The sequence below is a fragment of the Tamandua tetradactyla genome, chromosome 19 (assembly GCF_023851605.1).
Source record: "Tamandua tetradactyla isolate mTamTet1 chromosome 19, mTamTet1.pri, whole genome shotgun sequence".
Classification (NCBI taxonomy): domain Eukaryota; kingdom Metazoa; phylum Chordata; class Mammalia; order Pilosa; family Myrmecophagidae; genus Tamandua; species Tamandua tetradactyla.
Genome location: NC_135345.1, coordinates 42054491 through 42074605, shown reverse-complemented (window position 1 = coordinate 42074605; position 20115 = coordinate 42054491). Strand labels below are relative to the sequence as shown.

Here is a 20115-nt window from a genome sequence, read left to right as displayed (position 1 = left end):
CCACAGGCTGCTTCCCAGAGGGGAAAGGAAAGAGAGTTCACCAGCAGCAGGGCCTGAGCACAATCAAACGCTAATTGTGGAATTAATTAACAAATTCTGACTACTAAAAACAGGCCCCCAGCTCAGGTGAACCTGGTCAAAGCGGAGGTCGCTCATTTTTGCCCTGGCGCCAAGGGGGCAGGGCTGATGGAAAAAGAAAAAAAAAAAGAAACAGAGGTTTTTGTGGCTGTGTTTTTACAAAGGCTTGGCTGCCTTTGGATATAGCGGCAGGGTTTCTCAGGCTGCAACTGCCCCAGGCATAGGGAGAAACAGGCTTGTTTGAGGGCTTGTCTGAAGCCTGTGCCTTCCCCAGGGGAGGGGTGAAGTTCAAATCAGATGGAATCCCTCCCTCAAGGAATTCAGACACAGGGCTTGGTAATTTGAAGCCATTAAAACCAGCCTACAACCTCTCCTCTGTCTCCACCACGCCCCCAGCAGGGAGAGTCTGCCAAAGTTAAAGGTATCACATTATCTTATGCTGGTGGGACCTGCAGGCAGACAAGCACCACATACAGGGCAGAATAAGAAAAACAGAGTCCAGAAACCTCACAGGAAAGTCTTTCAAACTACTGGGTCTCACCCTCAGGGAAAACTGAGGCAGGTGACTCTTTCCTTCTGACAGGAGGCCAGTTTGGTCTGGGAAAATCTGGCTGGAGTCTATAACACCTAAGTAGACCCTCCTAAGGGTGGAGGGAAAAAGGCACCATACAGGCAGGGCAAGAAACAAGAAAACAAGAACTGAAAAATTCTCCTCTCTTAAACAAAACATAAGCTAGAGGTCCAGAAAAAGCTGAACTGAATGTCAAAGAACAGACAGACAACAATTTCATCCAGCAAGAAAACCCTAGGTAAAAGAAGTGAAAACAATCTTCAGAATAAAGTAATTAATATAATTAAATGCCTCAGACACCAGAAAAAAATAACAAATTATACTAGGAAAATTGAAGTTATAGCCCAGTCAAAAGAACCAACAATTCAAATGAGATACAGGAGTTGAAACAATGAATTCAGAATATCCGAACAGACATGGAAAACCTCATCAAAAACCAAATCAATGAATTGAGGGAGGATCTAAAGAAGGCAAGGAATGAACAAAAAGAAATTGAAAGTCTGAAAAAAAAATCATGGAACTTACAGGAATGAAAGGCACAGTAGAAGAGATGAAGAAAACAATGGAAACCTATGATGTTAGATTTCAAGAGGTAGAAGAAAGGATTACCGAACTGTAGGACAGAACATCTGAAATCTGAAAAGCAAAAGAAAATATAAGGAAAAAAAATGGAAAAATATGAGCAGGGACTTATGGAATTGAACGACAATATGAAGCGCATGAATATACTTGTTGTGGGTGTCCAGGAAGGAGAAGAGAAGGGAAAAGGAAGAGGAAAAACTAATGGAGGAAATTATCACTCAACATTTCCCAACTCTTATGAAAGACTTAAAATTGCAGACTGAAGAAATGCAGCATATCCCAAAGAGAATAGATAAAAACAGATGTACCAGAATGTCAGAGGTCAAAGTGAAAGAGAGAATCTTGAAAGCAGCAAGAGAAAAGCAATCCATCACATACAAGGGAAGCCCAATAAGACATGCATAGATTTCTCAGCAGAAACCATGGAGGCAAGAAGAGAGTGGGTTGATAAATTTAAATTACTAAAAGAGAAAAACTGCCAACCAAGAATTCTATATCCAGCAAAAGTGTCCTTCAAAACTGAGGGAGAAATTAAAACATTTTCAGGCAAAAAATCTCTGAGAGATTTTTTGTGTGACCAAGAGACCAGCTCTGCAAGAAATACTAAAGGGAGCACTAGAGACAGATATGAAAACACAGAAAAGAGAGGTGTGGAGAAGAATGTAGAAATGAAGACTATCAGCAAAGGTAAAAAGAAGTAAATTAGATGCGACATATAAAATCCAAAAGGCAAAATGGCAGAAGAAAGTACTATCCATACAGTAATAACACCAAATGTTAATGGATTAAACTCACCACTCAAAAGATGCAGACTGGCAGAATGGATTAAAAAACAGGACCCATCTATATGCTGTCTACAGGAAACACATCTTAGACCCAAGGATAAACATAGGTTGAAAGTAAAAGGGTGGGAAAAGATATTTAATGCAAATAACAGTCAGAAAAAAGCAGAAGTAGCTATACTAATAGCCAACAAATTAAGACTTCAAATGTCAAACAGTTAAAAGAGAAAAAGAAGGACACTATGTATTAATAAAAGGAACACTTCAACAAGAAGACATAACAATCATGAATATTTATGCACCAAGCCAGAATGCTCGAAAACACATGCAGCAAACACTTGAAAGCACTGAAAAGAGAAATAGATACATCTACCATATGTATATGGTAGTTGGAGACTTCAATTCCACATTCTTATCAATGGACAGAACATCTAGACAGAGGATCAATAAAGACAGAAAGAATTTGAATAATACAAGAAATGAGCTAGACTTAACAGACATTTATAGAATTATAATGTTATAGAACATTACACCCACAACAGCAGGATACACCTTTTTCTCAAGTGCTCATGGATCATTCTCAAGGATAGACCATATGCTGGGTCACAAAGCAAGTCTCAATAAATTTAAAAAGATCGAAATCATGCAAATCACTTTCTCAGATCATACAGGAATGAAGTTGGAAATCAATAACAGGCAGAGCACCAGAAAATGCACAAATATGTGGAGGCTCAACAACACCCTCTTAAACAACTGGTGGGTCAAGGAAGAAATTACAAGAGAAATCAGTAAATATCTCGAGGCAAATGAAAATGAAAACACAACATATCAAAACTTATGGGATGCAGCAAAGGCAGTGCTAAGACAGAAATTTATTGCCCTAAATGCCTATATCAAAAAACAGGAAAATTGAGAAATTAACTGTCCACTTGGAAGAAGAAGAGAAAGAACAGCATACTAACCCTAAAGCAAGTAAAAGGAAAGAAATAATGAAGATTAGAGCAGAAATAAATGAAATTGAGAACATGAAAACAATTGAGAAAATCAACAAAACCAGAAGCTGGATCTATGAGAAAATCGATAAGATTGATGGACCCTTAGCAAGACTGATAAAAAGAAGAGAGAGGATGCAAATAATAAGATCAGAAATGGAAGAGGAGACATAACCACTGACCCCTCAGAAATAAAGGAAGTAATAACAAGATACTATGAACAACTTTATGCTAATAAATACAACAATGTAGATGAAATGGACAACTTTCTAGAAAGGCATGAACAACCAACTTTGACTCGAGAAGAAATAAACGACCTCAACAAACCAATCACAAGTAAAGAAATTGAATCGGTCATTAAGAAGCTCCCCAAAAAGAAAAGTCCAGGACCAAATGGCTTCATATGTGTATTCTACCAAACATTCCAGAAAGAATTACTACCAATTCTGTTCAAACTCTTCAAAAAAATTGAAGAGAAGGGAAAGCTACCTAACTCATTCTATGAAGCCAACATCATCTTTATACCAAAGCCAGACAAAGATATTACAAAAAAAAGGAAACTACAGACCAATCTCTTTAATGAATATAGATGCAAAAATCCTCAACAAAATTCTAGCAAACCGAATCCAGCAACACGTTAAAAGAATTATATACCATGATCAAGTAGTATTCATCCCAGGTATGCAAGGATGGTTCAACATAAGAAAATCAATTAATGTTATACACCATATCAACAAATCAAAGCAGAAAGCTCACATGATCTACTTAATTGATGCAGAAAAGGCATTAGACAAAATTCAACATCCTTTCCTGTTGAGAACACTTCAAAGGAGAGGAAAAGAAGGAACTTCCTTAAAATGATATGAAAAACCCACAGCTAACATCATCCTCAATAGGGAAAAGCTGAACACTTTCCCCCTAAGATCAGGAACAAGACAAGGATGTCCACTATCACCACTGTTATTCAACATTGTGTTGGAAGTTCTAGCCAGAGCAATTAGACAAGAAAAAGAAATACAAGGCATCAAAATTGGAAAGGAAGAAGTAAAACTTTCACTGTTTGCAGATGATATGATACTACATGTCGAAAACCCCGAAAAATCAGCAGCAGAACTACTAGAGTTAATAAATGAGTACAGCAAAGTGGCAGGCTACAAGATCAACACTCAAAAATCTGTAGTGTTTCTGTACACTAGTAATGAACAATCTGAGGGGGAAATCAAGGAAAGAATTCCATTTAAAATTGCAACCAAAAGAATAAAATATTTAGGAATAAATTTAACAAAAGAAACAAAAGACCTATAAAAAGAAAACTACAAGAAATTGTTAAAAGAAATCACAGAAGACCTAAATAGATAGAAGGGCACACCGTGTTGATGGATTGGAAGATTAAATATAGTAAAGATGTCAATTCTACCTAAATTGATTTACAGATTCAATGCACTACCAATTAAAATCCCAACACCTTACTTTTCAGAAATAGAAAAACCAATAAGCAAATTTATCTGAAGAGCAGGGTGCCCTGAATAGCTACAAATATTCTGAGAAAGAAAAAAAGTCAGAGGTCTCACGCTACCTTACTTTAAGGCGTATTATGAAGCTACAGCATGGTACTGGCATAAAGGCAGATATATTGACCAATAGAATCAAATAGAGTGTTCAGATATAGACCCTCTCATCTGCAGACAACTGATCTTTGATAAGGCACTCAAGGCAACTCACCTGGGGCAGAACAGTCTCTTCAATAAATGGTGCCTAGAGAACTGGTCATCCATATGCAAAAGAACAAAAGAGGACCCATATCTCACACCTTATACAAAAGTTAATTCAAAAGGGATCAAAGACCTAAAATTAGATCTAAGACCATAAAACTGTTAGAAGAAAATATAGGGAAATATCTTATAAATCATATAGTTGGAGGCGGTTTTCTAGACCTTACACCCAAAGCAAGAGCACTGAAGAAAGAAAGAAAAAAATGGGAACTCCTCAAAATTAAACACTTTTGCCATCAAAGAACTTCATCAAGAAAGTAAAAACACAGCCTACACAACGGGAGACAATATTTGGAAACGACATATCAGATAAAGGTCTAGTATCCAGAATTTATAAAGAGATTGTGCGACTCAACAACAAAAAGACAGCCAACCCAATTACAAAATGGGCAAAAGACTTGAACAGACACTTCTCAGAAGAGGAAATACAAATGGCCAAAAGGCACATGAAGAGATGCTCAACTTCCCCATCCATTAGAGAAATGCAAATCAAAACCACATTGAGATATCATCTCACACCCACCAGAATGGCCATTATCAATAAAACAGAAACTGACAAGTGCGGGAGAGGATGTGGAGAAAGAGGCACACTTATCCAGTGTTGGTGGGAATGTCAAATGGTACAACCACCTTGGAAGGCAGTTTGGCAGTTCCTCAAAAAGCTAAATATAGAATTGCCATATTACCTGGTAATACCATTGCTAGCTATCTACTCAAAGGACATGAGGGCAAGGACACAAATGGACATCTGCACACCAATGTTTATAGTAGCATTATTTACAATTGCCAAGAGATGGAAACAGCCAAAATGTCCATCAACAGATAAATGGCTAAACAAACTGTGGTATATACATACAACAGAATATTATGCACCCGTAAGACAGAATAAAGTTATGAAGTATGTAACAACATGGATGGAACTTAAGGGCATTATGATGAGTGAGATTAGTCAGAAACAAAAGGACAAATACTGTATGGTCTCATTAATATGAACTGACATTAGTGAATAAACTTGGAGAATTTCATTGGTAACAGAGACCATCTGGAGATAGAAACAGGGTAAGACATTGGGCAATTGGAGCTGAAGGGATACAGATTGTACAACAGGACTGAATGTAAAAACTCAGAAATGGACAGCACAATACTACCCAACTGTAATACAATTATGTTAAAACACTGAATGAAGCTGAATGTGAGAATGATAGAGGGAGGAAGGCTGGGGGCACAAATGAAATCAGAAAGAAAGATAGACAATGAGGACTGGGATGGTGTGGGCTATAAATGCCTAGAGTGTATGGTGATGGTGACTAAGTGTACAAATTTTCACAATGTTTTTGCATAGGGAAGAACAAGGGAATTTCATTACTGCAAGAGGCTGAAAATAGATGGTAATTAATATTTTAGAATTTCAACTTGTGTGTGGGACTAAGGCAAAAAATGTCTATTTGGTACAGGATTTGTGTTTTGACGGGTGCATTTCCTAGTGTAACATGTGGACAGTTTAGTTGAACACTGTGAGTGCATGGAACCTGAGTGGGACATGGGACTTTGTGTGTTCATCCAGAGTGATGCCCCAGTGAATCCCAGAGTGATTTGAACAGTGAATAAAAGTGTTTGCAGCATCCCCTTCAGGGAATGGTGGGGGGTAGTTTAGAATTCAACCTCCACAAGTTGAATTCTTGACGTTCTCTCAAGCAATGTGGATGACCAGCGCTGTAGGCTGAGCCCCCAATTTTGGGGTTTGTCATATGAAATTTAACCCCACAAAGGATAGGTCAACCCTACTTAAAATTAGCCCTAAGAGTCACCCCCAAGAGAACCTCTTTTTTTGCTCAGAGGTGGCCTCTCTCTCCAGCCAACACAACAAGCAAACTCACCGCCCTCCCCCTGTCTACTCCCAGGGGTGTGGACCTTCCTGCGACATGGGACAGAAATCCTAGAATGAGCTGAGACCCAGCATCAGGGGATTGAGAAAACCTTCTTGACAAAAGGGGGAAGAGTGAAATGAGACAAAGTGTCAATGGCTGAGAGATTCCAAACAGAGTCGAGAGGTTATCCTGCAGGTTATTCTCACGCATTAAGTAGGTATCACCTTGTTATTCAAGATGTAATCAAGAAGCTGGAGAGAACTGCCTGAAAATGTAGAGCTGTGTTCCAGTAGCCATGTTTCTTGAAGATGATTGTATAATGACATAGCTTTCACAATGTGACTGTGTGATTGTGAAAACCTGTGTCTGATGCTCCTTTTATCTACCTTGTCAACATACAAATAGAACATATGGAATAAAAATAAATAATAGGGGGAACAAATGTTAAAATAAATTTAGAGTGAAATGCTAGTGATTGATGAAAGGGAGGGGTAAGGGGTATGGTATGTATGAATTTTTTTCTGTTTTCTTTTTATTTCTTTTTCTGAATAGATGCAAATGTTCCAAGAAATGATGATGATGATGAATATGCAACTATGTGATGATATTGTGAATTACTGATTATATATGTAGAACGGAATGATCAAAAGTTACGAAAGTTTGTGCTTGTTTGGTGTTTTTTGGTATTTAAAAATAAATAAATAAATTAATTAATTAATTTAAAAAAGAGGGTACTCTGGAGACTACTCTTGCACAAGCTTCAGCTAGACATTGCTACCTACATGGTGTACCAACCCCCCACAAAACCATTCCTGCGAACCCCAAAGAGCACCTAGAGCTTTATCTGAGATTCTACAAAGGTTCCAAGCACTATGATTACTTTCTGGAAACCTACAACCTCCAGATGAGTTCCTAGGCCAGATAAGTCCTGAAACCCAGAGGGACCAGCCTCTCCAGAACATCAACTATTTCCATCCCCTTATCCCATATTATTGACAGTTCATTCCAACATAAAAAAGTTAGAATGGGCATAGCCCAAATAACCCTAAAGATGGGGTAAAAACTCAAAGGAGATGGTGGAGTTATACAGAGAAGTAAGAGTTTAACAAATGAGTACGACTGCTGAATCATATTGATAATTCTTTTAGTCTCCAGTGTCTTGGAGCAGTTAGAAGTAAAAACCTTAAATTGTGGAAGTGTAATCCATATCAAACTCTGAAATGTGTTCTATAACTAATTTTTGCAGTGTGCATTAAAATTTATTGCTTTTTCGCATATGTTATTTTTCAAAAAATATATTTACATATAAAGTAGAAATCGACTGTGGTAACAAATGCACAAGTATGTGATCATACTATGAGCCACTGATTATAAACTTTTGATGGATTAACTGGTGTGTAAATGTATTGCAATAAAATTCAATTTAAAAAGAAGTACATCTCTGCTCCATGGAAAAGCTAGAGAAGGGACAAGAGGGTGATGGAGGTAGCAATTCGGGAGTGTGGCTGACCTGGGAGAGCCTTCTGTACCACATGCGGTAGCCCTGGTAGCAGAGGCCAAGGAACTGAGAGACAGAAAGCTGGAGCCTGGCAGGGAGGTGCAGAGCGGCGGAGCCCGCGGGAGTGCACAGACAGGTACACAGGACTAGGAAGTGTAACACCGATCTGCTCCACAGCTCTATGCACATGCACAAAGAGCCCCATGCCTTAGACCAGTGTACACCAGGGTTACGTCCCACAGACTGGTGCACCTACACAGCTACATCCTCCCTGGCCACTGGGCGCCCACATTCACAGGCACCAGCACAACATCCCCAACCTGCGTCCATCCCTGCCCTGAAACAATTCACCATACTGAGTGCTCCAATCTGTGCCCTTATCCCTGCTGTACAACCACCCCGCAAACTCAAGGCCTTAGACTATTGAAAGAAATCAACTACCAAAGTAAATCAATCAAAATGTCTACATGTGACGAAAACAGCAGAAGATCACTAAGCAAATCACAGTGCAGACAGATATAGCCCTGCCTAATGACCAAAGTAAAACACCTGAGGAGACACTGACATTGGAACAACTGATCAAAAATGTTCCTACAACTCTGCTTAATAAAATGAGTGGGATAGCAAATGACATAAAGGAGATCAAGAAGACAGTACAAGAGCACAGAGGAATTTGAAAGAATAAATAGAAAAATAGTGGAAATCACAGAGATTAAAGACTCTGTTGATCAAATAAAAAACATACTAGAGGCATATAACACCAGATTTGAAGAGACAGAAGAAAGAATAAATGATATACAGGACAGGATAACTGATTTCAAAGACTCAAAACAGCAAATGGCAAAAAAGATGGAAAAAATTGAATGGGAACTCAGGGAAATGATAGGCATAACAAAGTGCACAAATGTAAGAACCACTGATGTCCCAGAAGGAGAAGAGAGGAGTAAAGGGCTAGGAAGAGTAGTTGAGGATATAATGGGGGAAAACATCCCAAACCTAATAAAGGATACAAATATACATGTCAAAGAGACCCAAAGAACTCCAAATAGAATAAATCCAAATAGGTCTACCCCAAGGCACATACTATCAGTCTGTCAAATGTCAAGAGAATCAGAAAATCCTGAAAGCGGCAAGAAAAAAACAATATACTACATACAAGGGAAATCAAATAAGACTGAGTTTAGACTACTCAGCTAGCACCCTGGAGGCAAGAAGGCAGTGGTATGATATATTAAAATCCTGAAAGAGAAAGACTTCCAGGCAAGAATTCTGTACCCAGCCAAACTGTCCTTTAAAATTGAGGGAGAAATTAAAGCTTTCACAAAGAAGTCCTGAAAGAATCTGTCAACAAGAGATCGGCCCAACAAGAAATACTAAAAGGAGTTCTCCCAGCTGAAAAAAAAAAAACAACAGGAGAGGAAGGGTCTGGAGGAGGGCACAGAATTGAAGAGGACAACTAAAGGCAACTTAGAGAATACAAAGAGTAAAAGGGAAAAGAATATATAGATCTGACAAATAAAATTAAAAAGATAAGATGGTGGAATCAAGAAACACCTTTTCGGGTGCACGGGTAGTTTAGTGGTTAGAATGCCCACCTTCCATGTAGGAGACCCGGCTTCGATTCCTGGACCATGCACCCCCCCAAAAAAACACCTTTTCAGTAAAACTTTGAATGTTAATAGACTAAACTTACCAATTAAAAGATACAGATTGGCAGAATGGAATTAAAAACATAATCTAGCTATACGCTGTTTACAAGAGACTCATCTTGGACACAAGGATACAAATAGATTGAAAATGAAAGGATGGAAAAAGATCTTCCACTCAAGTTGTAACCAAAAGAAAGCAGGAGTAGCTATACTAATATCAGACAAAATAGACTTGAAATGTAAAGACATAAAAGGCAAAGAAGGACACTATATCCTAATTAAAGCGTCAATTCACCAAGAAGATAAAACGATCAAAAATGTTTAGGGTCCCACTCAAGGAGCTCCAAAGTACATGACACTGATATTGGCAAAACTGAAAGGAGCAACAGATGTGTCAACAATAATCGTAGTAGACTTCAATACACCATTCTCCTCCATAGATAGAACAAGCAGACAGAAGATCAACAAAGAAATAGAGAAGTTAAATAACTTGAAAAATGAATTAGATCTAACAGTCATATGTAGATAATTGTACCTCAAAGCACAAGGTCATACATTCTTCTAGTGTTCATGAAATGTTCTCTAGGATAGATCATATGCTGGGGCACAAAACAGGTCTTTATAAATTTGAAAATACTGAAATTATTCAGAGCACTTTCTCTGATCACAATGGGATTAAGCTGGATCTCAATAACCACCACAGAATGAGAACATTCACAAATATATGGACATTAAATAACACACTCTTAAACAATCAGTGGGTCAAAGAAGAAATTGCTAGAGAAATCAGCAGCTCTCTGGAGATGAATGAAAATGAGAATGCAACTTGTCAGAACTTATGGGATGCAGCAAAGGCTGTGCTGAGAGGGAAATTTATTGCCTTAAATGCCTGTATTAAAAAACAAGAAAGAGCAAAAATCGAGGACATAACAGCAAACCTGGAGAAACTTAAGAACAGCAAACTAACACCAAAGCCAATAGGAAAAGAGAAGTAACAAAGAGTAAAGCAGAGATAAATGAATGGGAGAACAAAAGAATGATAGAAACAATCAATAAAACCAAAAGTTTGTCACTAGCAAGACTGACAAAGAAAAGAAGAGAGAGGATGGAAATAAAACAAAATCACAAATGAGAAGGGGTGCGTTACCACAAATCCTGAAGAAATAGAAGAAATCATAAGAGGATACTATGAACAAGTATACGCCAAACTAGACAACTTAGATGAAATGGGCTTAATCCTGCAGACACGCAAACAAGCTACAATGACTCAGAAAGAAACCGAAGTTCTCAACAAACCAGTCACAAGTAAAGAGATTCAATCAGTCATCAAAAATATTTCTACCAAGAAAAGCCCAAGGCCAGATGGCTTCACAGGGAAATTTTATCAAACATTCCAGAAAGAACTAACACTAATCCTGCTCAAACTTTTCCAACAAATTGAGGAAAAAAAGAACTCTACCTAACTCATTTTATGATGCTAATATCATTTTAATACGAAAACTGGGTAAAGAAGCTATAAGAAAGGAAAACTACAGACCAATCTCCCTAATGAACATACATGCAAAAATTCTCAATAAAATATGAGCAAATTGAATCCAACAACACATTAAAAGAATTATACACCATGACCAAGTGGGATTGATACCAGGAATGCAAGGTTTAACACAAGAAAATCAATTAATGTAATACAGTACATTAACAAATCAAAAGGGAAAAATCATATGACCATCTCAACTGATATTGAAAAAGCACTCGACAAAATTCAGAATCCTTTTCTGATAAAAACACTCCAAAAGACAGGAATCAAAGGTAACTACTGCAATATGACAAAGGGAATATTTGAAAAACCGATGGCCAGCATCATTTTCAATGGAGAGAGACTAAAAGCCTTCCCCCTAAGATCAGGTACAAGACAAGGATATCCACTGTCACAAATATTATTCAACATTGTGCTAGAAGGTTTAGCTAGAGCAATCAGGCAGGACAAACAAAAGGCATCCAAATTGGAAAGGAAGAAGTAAAACTCTCATTATTTGCAGATGATATACTACTATACTTGGAAGATCCTGAGAAATCTACAGCAATTAGCTCAATTACTTGAGCTAATACACAAATTCAGCAAGGTGGCAGGATATAAAATTAATGTGCAAAAATCAGTAACTTCTCTATACACAAGCAATGAGCTAGCTGTGGAGTTAAGGAAAAACTTCCATTCAAAATAGCAACTAAAAGAATCAAATACTTAGAAGTGAACTTAACTAGGGACATAAAGAATTTGTACACAGAAAACTACATAACACTACTAAAAGAAATCAAAGGAGATCTAAATAGGTGGAAAGACATTCCCTGCTCATGGATAGGAAGGCTAAATATAGTTAAGATGTCAATTCTCCGCAAATTGATCTAGAGAGTCAACAGAGTACCAATCAAAATTCCAACAATGTACTTTGAAGATTTGGAAAAGCTAATGACCAAATTCACCTGGAAAGAAAAGAGACCCTGAATAGCGAAAAGCATCCTAAAACAGAAGAAAGAAGTGGGAGGATTAACACTTCCTGACGTTAAAACCTATTATAAAGCCACAATGGTCAAAACAGCACGGTACTGGCACAAAGACAGAAGCACAGACCAATGGAATCAAATTGAGAGCACAGAAACAGACCACCAAATCTATGGTCAACTGATTTTTGACAAGGCCCCCAAATCCTCTGAACTGGGACAAAATGGTCTTTTCAATAATTGGGCATGGAAGAACAAGATATCAATAGCCAAGAAATGAAAGAGGACCCCTATCTTACACCCTACACAAAAATTAACTCAAAGTGGATCAAACACCTAAATATAAGAACTACCCCATAAGCTTCTACAAGAAAACGTAGGGAAACATCGTCAAGACGATAGGAGGTAGCTTCCTAAACTTTACACACAAAGTACAACCAACAAAAGAAAAAAATAGGTAAATGGGAACTCCTCAAAGTCAAATGGTTCTGTATCTCAAAAGACTGTCAAAAAAGGTGAAGAGGCACCAACTCAATGGGAGAAATATTTGGAAATCGCATATCAGACAAATGTTCAATTTCCTGTATATACAAAGAAATCATACAACTCAACAACAAAAGAACAAACAATCCAATCATAAAATGGGCTAAAGATATGAATAGGCATTTTTCTGAAGAGTAAGTACAGATGGCACAAAAGCACATAAAGAAATGCTCATTTTTACTGGTTATAAGGGAACTGCAGATTAAGATTACAATGAGATACCACATCACACCTATAAGAATGGCTGCTGTTAAACAATCAGGAAACTACAAATGTTGAAGAAGAAGTGGAGAAATTGGGACACTTATGCACTGCTGGCAGGAATGTACAATGGTGCAGCCACTACGGAATACTGTTTGGAGGTTCCTTAGGAAACTAAATATAGAGCTGCTCCTATGACCTAGCAATAGCACTACTTGGTATATACCCAGAAGAGCTGAAAGCAATGATACAAACAGACATTTGCACACTGATGTTCATAGCAGCATTATTCACAATCGCCAAAAGATGGGAACAAAACAAATGCCCATCAACCAACGAGTGGATCAACAAAATGTGATAATATACACACAATGGAATATTATGCAGCAGTAAGACAAAATGATGTCCTGAAGCACATGACAAGATGGATGAGCCTTGAGGACATAATGCTGAGTGAAATTAGTCAGACACAAAAGGACAGATACTGTATGATTGCACTTTTATGATCAGCATAAAGGTATAATAAGAGACTTATAATGCAGAATATAGGGGACTTAGAGATACATAGAAGCTAGATATGGGTGAACCATTAGCTAATGAGGTTGAACTCCAATGTAAGGGAATAGACAGGAGCGAAGGTAATTCTCTAGTGGGCCTAGAAATAATATCACCATATTGAAGATGAACAAGATTGAAAGGGGTTGTATAGACCTACATGTCCTACTGACTCACACTAGAAATATAAATGAGTTCTTATAAGAATTACTTCAATGATATGATACTTATATAAAGAGCGTTTAAGTCCAGGGTACAAGGGGAAAACTGCTATTGCATGCTGTGAGCTGTGTTTAAAAGAAAACCATCAGCACTGCCACAGCAACAGCAGAGATAAATAATGGGGTGAGGGACAAGAGTTAAGAGGAAGTATAGATTTCTTATTTGGTGAGGGTGTGTTTATTGGTTTTCTATCTCTTGGGAACAACAAAATTATCTAAAATTGAGAATGTTGATGGACTGTGGACTTTCGGCCCTCTACATGAGGCCCAGTGAAAGCAGGTGGCTGAAGGATGAACTGATGGAGTAGTAGAATGGTGAATAATGGTGTATACTTATGAACAAAGGCTGTGCTGCTACAAAAAGGAACAATGGCATGAGGCATGCAATGACATGAATGAACATGTGGGACATTTGGCAAGACAAAATAAGCCAGAAACAAAAGAACAACATGGTATGGTTGCCTTTAGAAAATGCTTATAAGAAAACAGGCACCTAAATTGTAAGCTTTTAGAGCAGACACATTAAGTCCAGAGTGGTGATTATTATTTCTGGATTTTGCAAGGCTGTTTTATATATATATAACCTGATATTTAGAGATAAGAGCGAAGAGGTTGTGGTTAAAGTAATTCAGAACATAGAGGTAAGGAAGACAGTGTCTATATTTTAGAACCACACATACTCTTTGAGACCAATGGAAGAAAGGTTTATTTCATCTGGAACTGAAATTTTCTGTAGTGCATAATCTAATTCAACCTGTTTGTGTAGCTCATTTGAACAACTGAAACACAGGGAGCACAGAACGAGAAAGAGGTCCTTTAATCCTGTATAGATTACTGTATTGCAGTACTGTAACAGCAGCATTATTTACAGTTGCTAAGTGATGGAAACAGCCAATATACCCATCAGCAGACAAGTGGCTAAACAAGCTGTGTTATATACATATACGATGGACTATTATGCAGCTGTAAAACAGAATAAAGTTATGTAGTATGTAACAACATGGATGGACTGTGACAACATTATGCTGAGTGAGGTTAGCCAGAAACAAAAGGACAAATACTGTATGGTCTCACTGATATGAATTAACATTAATGAATGAACTTGGAGAATTTTAGTTAAGAATAGAGGTCATCAGGAGACAGAAATAGGGTAGATATTGGACAACTGAATCTGAAGGGATACAGATTGTGCAACAGGACTGATTGTAAAAATTCAGAAATGGATAGCACAATACTACCTAACTGCAGCACAATAACGTTAGTGCACTGAATGAAACTAAATGTCCAAATGTTAGAGGGAGGAGGGCTGGGGGCACAAATGAGAAGGAAAGATAGATGATAAGACCGAAATAGTACAATCTAGGAATGCTTACAGTGTACAACGATAGTGACTAAATATACAAATTAAAAAATGTTTTTGCATGAGGAATGTGCTGGTTTGAAAGGATGTATGTAGAAAAGCCATGTTTTAATCAAAATCCCATTTCATAAAGGCAGAAAAATCCTTATTCAATACTGTATATTTGAAACTGGAATCAGATCATCTCCCTGGAGATGAGATTTAATCAAGATTGGTTGTTAAGCTGGATTAGGTGATGACATGTCTCCACCCTTTGAGTGGGTCTTGATTAGTTTCTGGAGTCCTATAAAAGAAGAAACATTTTAGAGAATGAGAGATTTGGAGAGAGCAGAGCATGCGGCAGCACCACAAAGCAGAGAGTCCATGAGCCAGCAACCTTTGGAGATGAAGAAGGAAAACACCTCCCGGGGAACTTCATGAAGCAGGAAGCCAGGAGAGAAAGCTAGCAGATAACGCCATGTTCACCATGTGCCCTTCTAGCTGAGAGAGAAGGCCTGACTGTGTTCGCCATGTGCCTTCTCACTTGAGAGAGAAACCCTGAACTTCATCGGCCTTCTTGAACCAAGGTATCTTTCCCTGGATGGCTGCCTTTGATTAGACATTTCTATAAACTTGTTTTAATTGGGACATTTGCTCGGCCTCAGAACTGTAAACTAGCAACTTATTAAATTCCCCTTTTTAAAAGCCATTCTGTTTCTGGCATATTGCATTCCAGCAGCTAGCAAACTAGAACAAGGAGAATAAAGGAATGTCAATATTGCAGGGTGTTGAAATAGATGGTCATTCATATTTTAAAACTTTAACTTATGCATGAGACTAAAGCAAAAAAATGTTTATTTGGTACAAAATTTATATTTTGACTAGCGCAGTTCCTAATATAGCTTATGTAGACAGCCTAATTGAACACCATAAGTACATGGACACTCGAGTAGGGCATGAGATATTGTAGATTTGTCCTGAGTGATGCCCCAGTAAATAAATCCCAGAGTGATTTGAACAGTGCATAAGAAAGTATTTGCAAAGTCCCCTTGGGGAAACAGGGAGAAAGAGGGAAAACTTGACTTTCCCATTTGGAGAAGGCCTAATATTCTTGCAAGCAGTGAACAACAAAATCAATAGGCCAAATCCTCAATCTTGGGGTTTGTTCATATGAAACTCATCCCCGCAAAGGACAGGCTAAGCCTACTTAAAATTAGGCCCAAGAGTATGGTATGCATGAATTTTTTTCTGTTCTCTTTTTATTTCTTTTTCTAAATTGATGCACGTTCTAAGAAATGATCATGATGATGAATATGTAACTATGTGATGTTACTGCGAATTACTGATTATATATGTAGAATGAAATGATCATATGTTAAGAATGTTTGTGTCTGTTTGTTATCATATTTTTTAAAAAAATATAACTGTCCTCCCCTTCTCTATGTGGCGCATGACTCACTGTCCTCCCCCTCTCTACGTGGGGCATGACTTCCAGGGGTGTGGACCTTCCTGGCAACGTGGGACAGAAATCCTAGGATGAGCTGGGACTCAGCATCAAGGGATTAAGAAAATCTTCTCTACCTAAAGGGGGAAGAGAGAAATGAGCCCAAATAAAGTGTCAGTGGCTGAGAGATTTCAAACAGAGTCGAGACGTTCATCCTGGAGGTTATTCTTACGCGTTATATAGATAATATGTAGTTTCTAGTTTAAGGTGTATTAGAGAGGCTAGAGGGAAGTGCCTGAAAATTTAGAGCTATGTTCCTGTAGCCCTGTTTCTCTAAGATTACTGTATAGTGATATTGCTTTCACAAAATGATTGCATGACTGTGAAAACCTCGTTCTGATGCTTTTATCTACAGTATGGACAGATGAGTAAAAAATATGGATTAAGTAGAGGGAAATATGAGTGGTAAATGAGAGGGAGTGGTAAGGGGTATGGTATCTGTGAGGTTTTTCTTTTTATTTCTTTTTCTGGAGTGACTGTAAATGTTCTGAGAAATGATCATGGTGATGAATATACAACTATGTGATGATATTGTGAGCCACTGATTGCAAACCAAAAATGGAATGCTCATATGTTAAGAATGTTCACATTGTATGATTGTTTTATTGATAAAAAATTTTTAAAGTATATAAATAAATAAATAAAAATAAAAATAATGACAAGGGATTAAAATATATGGAACATACTTTCAGGGATATCACAGTAGAAAGTACAGACACAATCCTTCTAGAACTCACTTGTGGTCCTTGAAAATGTCCATCAAAAAATTTTGGTTAATGGCTGGAAATATCTTGAAGAGCTCCTTTTCCTTTAGTTTGGTGGCACAATCTTTTTCAAAGATAAGTGACTCCTTTTTCTAAAACAAAAACAAAAACAATGCCATTAAGATAGAATTTATCTTATTAACTTTACTGATCCAAAAGCATGGTTACTTTGTTGCAAAGAGGCTAATAATTTAAAATCAATAACAGACTTTCTTCACCAACCAAAGGCTGAAATTTATATCCCATTTTTACAAACGATTTGAACCTGCTCAAACATACAACATACATACATATATACATTTATATATGCATGTGTTTGTATATAAATATATACATATACATACTCCATACTGTCACATATACATACCAATATATTCAATCATACTGTATAACAGGAGATAGATACAAACATATAGAGCATATATAAACAGGATATATATAAATCAAGAAGTCAGAAAATAAATATAGCATAAAGCTAGCAAGTAAAATTAGTAAATAAATGCATGCTACAAAATCCTGTAAAGTTGGGCCACAAATTTAGCTCTGAGCTTCTTAGTGGACAAGACAAACAGGGGAAACAGAGATTCTGTTTACATAAAATAAAAACAAACCAGTTGCTCAAGAGAAGGATAGCTTTTCTGGTACTGAGACCTGAGAGAAATTTCTCCCACAGGTTCTCATAAGAGGGACATTGTATGATACTTTGAACAACATCCTCAAAAACATATTCTCCTCAATGGGTAGAAACTACAATGTACAAATAAGTTGCAAATTCAGACTGACAGAAAATCTTAGAATTCACAATTACTATTTTTCACAAATATATTATTCCAAAATAACTGTGTGAAAATTGTTATTGTCCTCAAATCATATTTGGATTTGTCTGTTTAAATTGCCTGGCTAAAAGAACTTTCCTAAAATTTACTATTTTAATTCTAGCCTAGAATTATGGTAAACATTCTTAAAGTGACTTCTTAGGCATTTTGTTAATATTTTGAAGTAACTAAATACCATCTTAGGTTTGTTACATAGATCCTAATGTATGAAAAATAAGATAACTCCTATAAAATTTCAAAGGCAACAAATGTGAGTCCCAATTTTAAAAATTACAATAATCCAAACAATCCTAGGATAATTACTTGCTTTGAAGCCTAACCATAACAAAGCTGTTTATAACACCAAATAGCAATTTGTAAACTCAATGGACGACAGATAAAAGGGACTGGTAAAGCTGAACACGTCATACATCACAAGAGTAATGGAAACCAAGTCACCTCAGAATTAAGACCACTATAGGCAGGCCACGGTGGCTCAGCAGGCAGAGTTTTTGTCTGCATGCCAAAGACCCGGGTTCTATTCCTAGTGCCTGCCCATGCAAAAAAAAAACCAGTACGTTTTACTTAAAATATGCATTATGATCTCAGTTTACTAAAAAATGAGTGGCCAAATTTATAAGCAATTTTCCAGTCATAAAGTTTCTACTAAGCCATAAACTCAAAGGTCTCATCAATGAGCTAAAAACTCATGACCTTAGTCATGCTATTAGTTATTCTATTCATGCATTATGCCTTTAGTTTTATATCCTTTGCTTAAAAAGAAAAATTCATAGTGTATTTCTCCTTTCAATGATTTCTTAAATCATTAAAAAATTCTCTTTCTGAGGCTCTCCTTAAGGGTGTGTGTTCTTGGGATCAAAGTAGTCCAGCTGCTATTACCTAACCGAGTGAAAGAACACCCCAAAATCACTGATAAAAAAAAAATCACTAATTTACGGAATCAAAAGAAGCTCATTTGTTCAGTATTATACTGAGAGGTTATAAGGCAAGTTAGAACCATAAAGATGAGTTTCAGTAGTGGAAATGACATTTCAACAAAAAATATCACAGCATTTGGGCACAGGTTTTAGGCTTTAAGAAAATCCACTCTTCCAATGTATTCAATAAGTAAATTAAAGAGGATACTTGAAACATTAAAACCTTAAAATCTTACTGAAGAGATTGTTCTTTGGATTATGTAGAGATGCAAAGACAGGAATGGTAGTATATTTCCAATTTAATTAACAAGATAACTGGGACAACAAATATGAAGGTGGAAGGATCCCATCAATCTTCTTATGACCCAAATCTACATATTACAGCCAAATACAACGGGGGTCTTTTGAACAGTCAAGTGCGAAGATACAATGTTTCAAAATCACCATCTATGTAATATTTCTTTCTTTGAAAATTGGACTAAACCTCTAAGACCTCTTCCCAATTCCCTATCACTAATTTTCAGAGTCCCAGAAAAGGCTTAGAAGAAGAAATGCAAGAGAAACCAAATTTCCTTGTGGCTTCAAATAATTATATAGCCTGAAATAAGGACAAAAATAAACAAGTACAAAGTTCAAAGTAAAGTTAAGTTTTTATTCGAACTTGTTTGAGAAGTTTAGAAAAGAAAGGGTACTTTAATTCACATTCATATTATTTTGTTTCAAGGATAGATGCTACTTTAATAGCAAGACAGACATTTGTTATTACTATTTTATGTAAAATAGAAATAATTTAATCTCTAGAAATTAAAAAATTACACTCAAATAGTAGAAACTAGGAAAGACACAGCTCAATCTGAAAATTTAAATCTAAAACAATGTTGATGTAACAGAGATGGCTTATTATTACATAAATATCAAGTAGTTTTCCAGAAGCAAAAACCTCG

The 20115-nt window shown here is 36.9% G+C and overlaps 1 protein-coding gene across 13 annotated transcripts in view; it reads right to left on the bottom strand.

Annotated features, from left to right (window-relative positions):
• Positions 1-20115, bottom strand: part of N4BP2 (NEDD4 binding protein 2) — a 131955-nt gene that overhangs the window by 42912 nt on the left and 68928 nt on the right. For all 13 annotated transcript variants that reach the window (XM_077136654.1, XM_077136651.1, XM_077136659.1 and 10 more), the window contains one exon: positions 17392-17510. In XM_077136654.1, coding sequence (XP_076992769.1) covers positions 17392-17510 — 119 coding nt within the window. The remainder of the gene's footprint in view (positions 1-17391; positions 17511-20115) is intronic.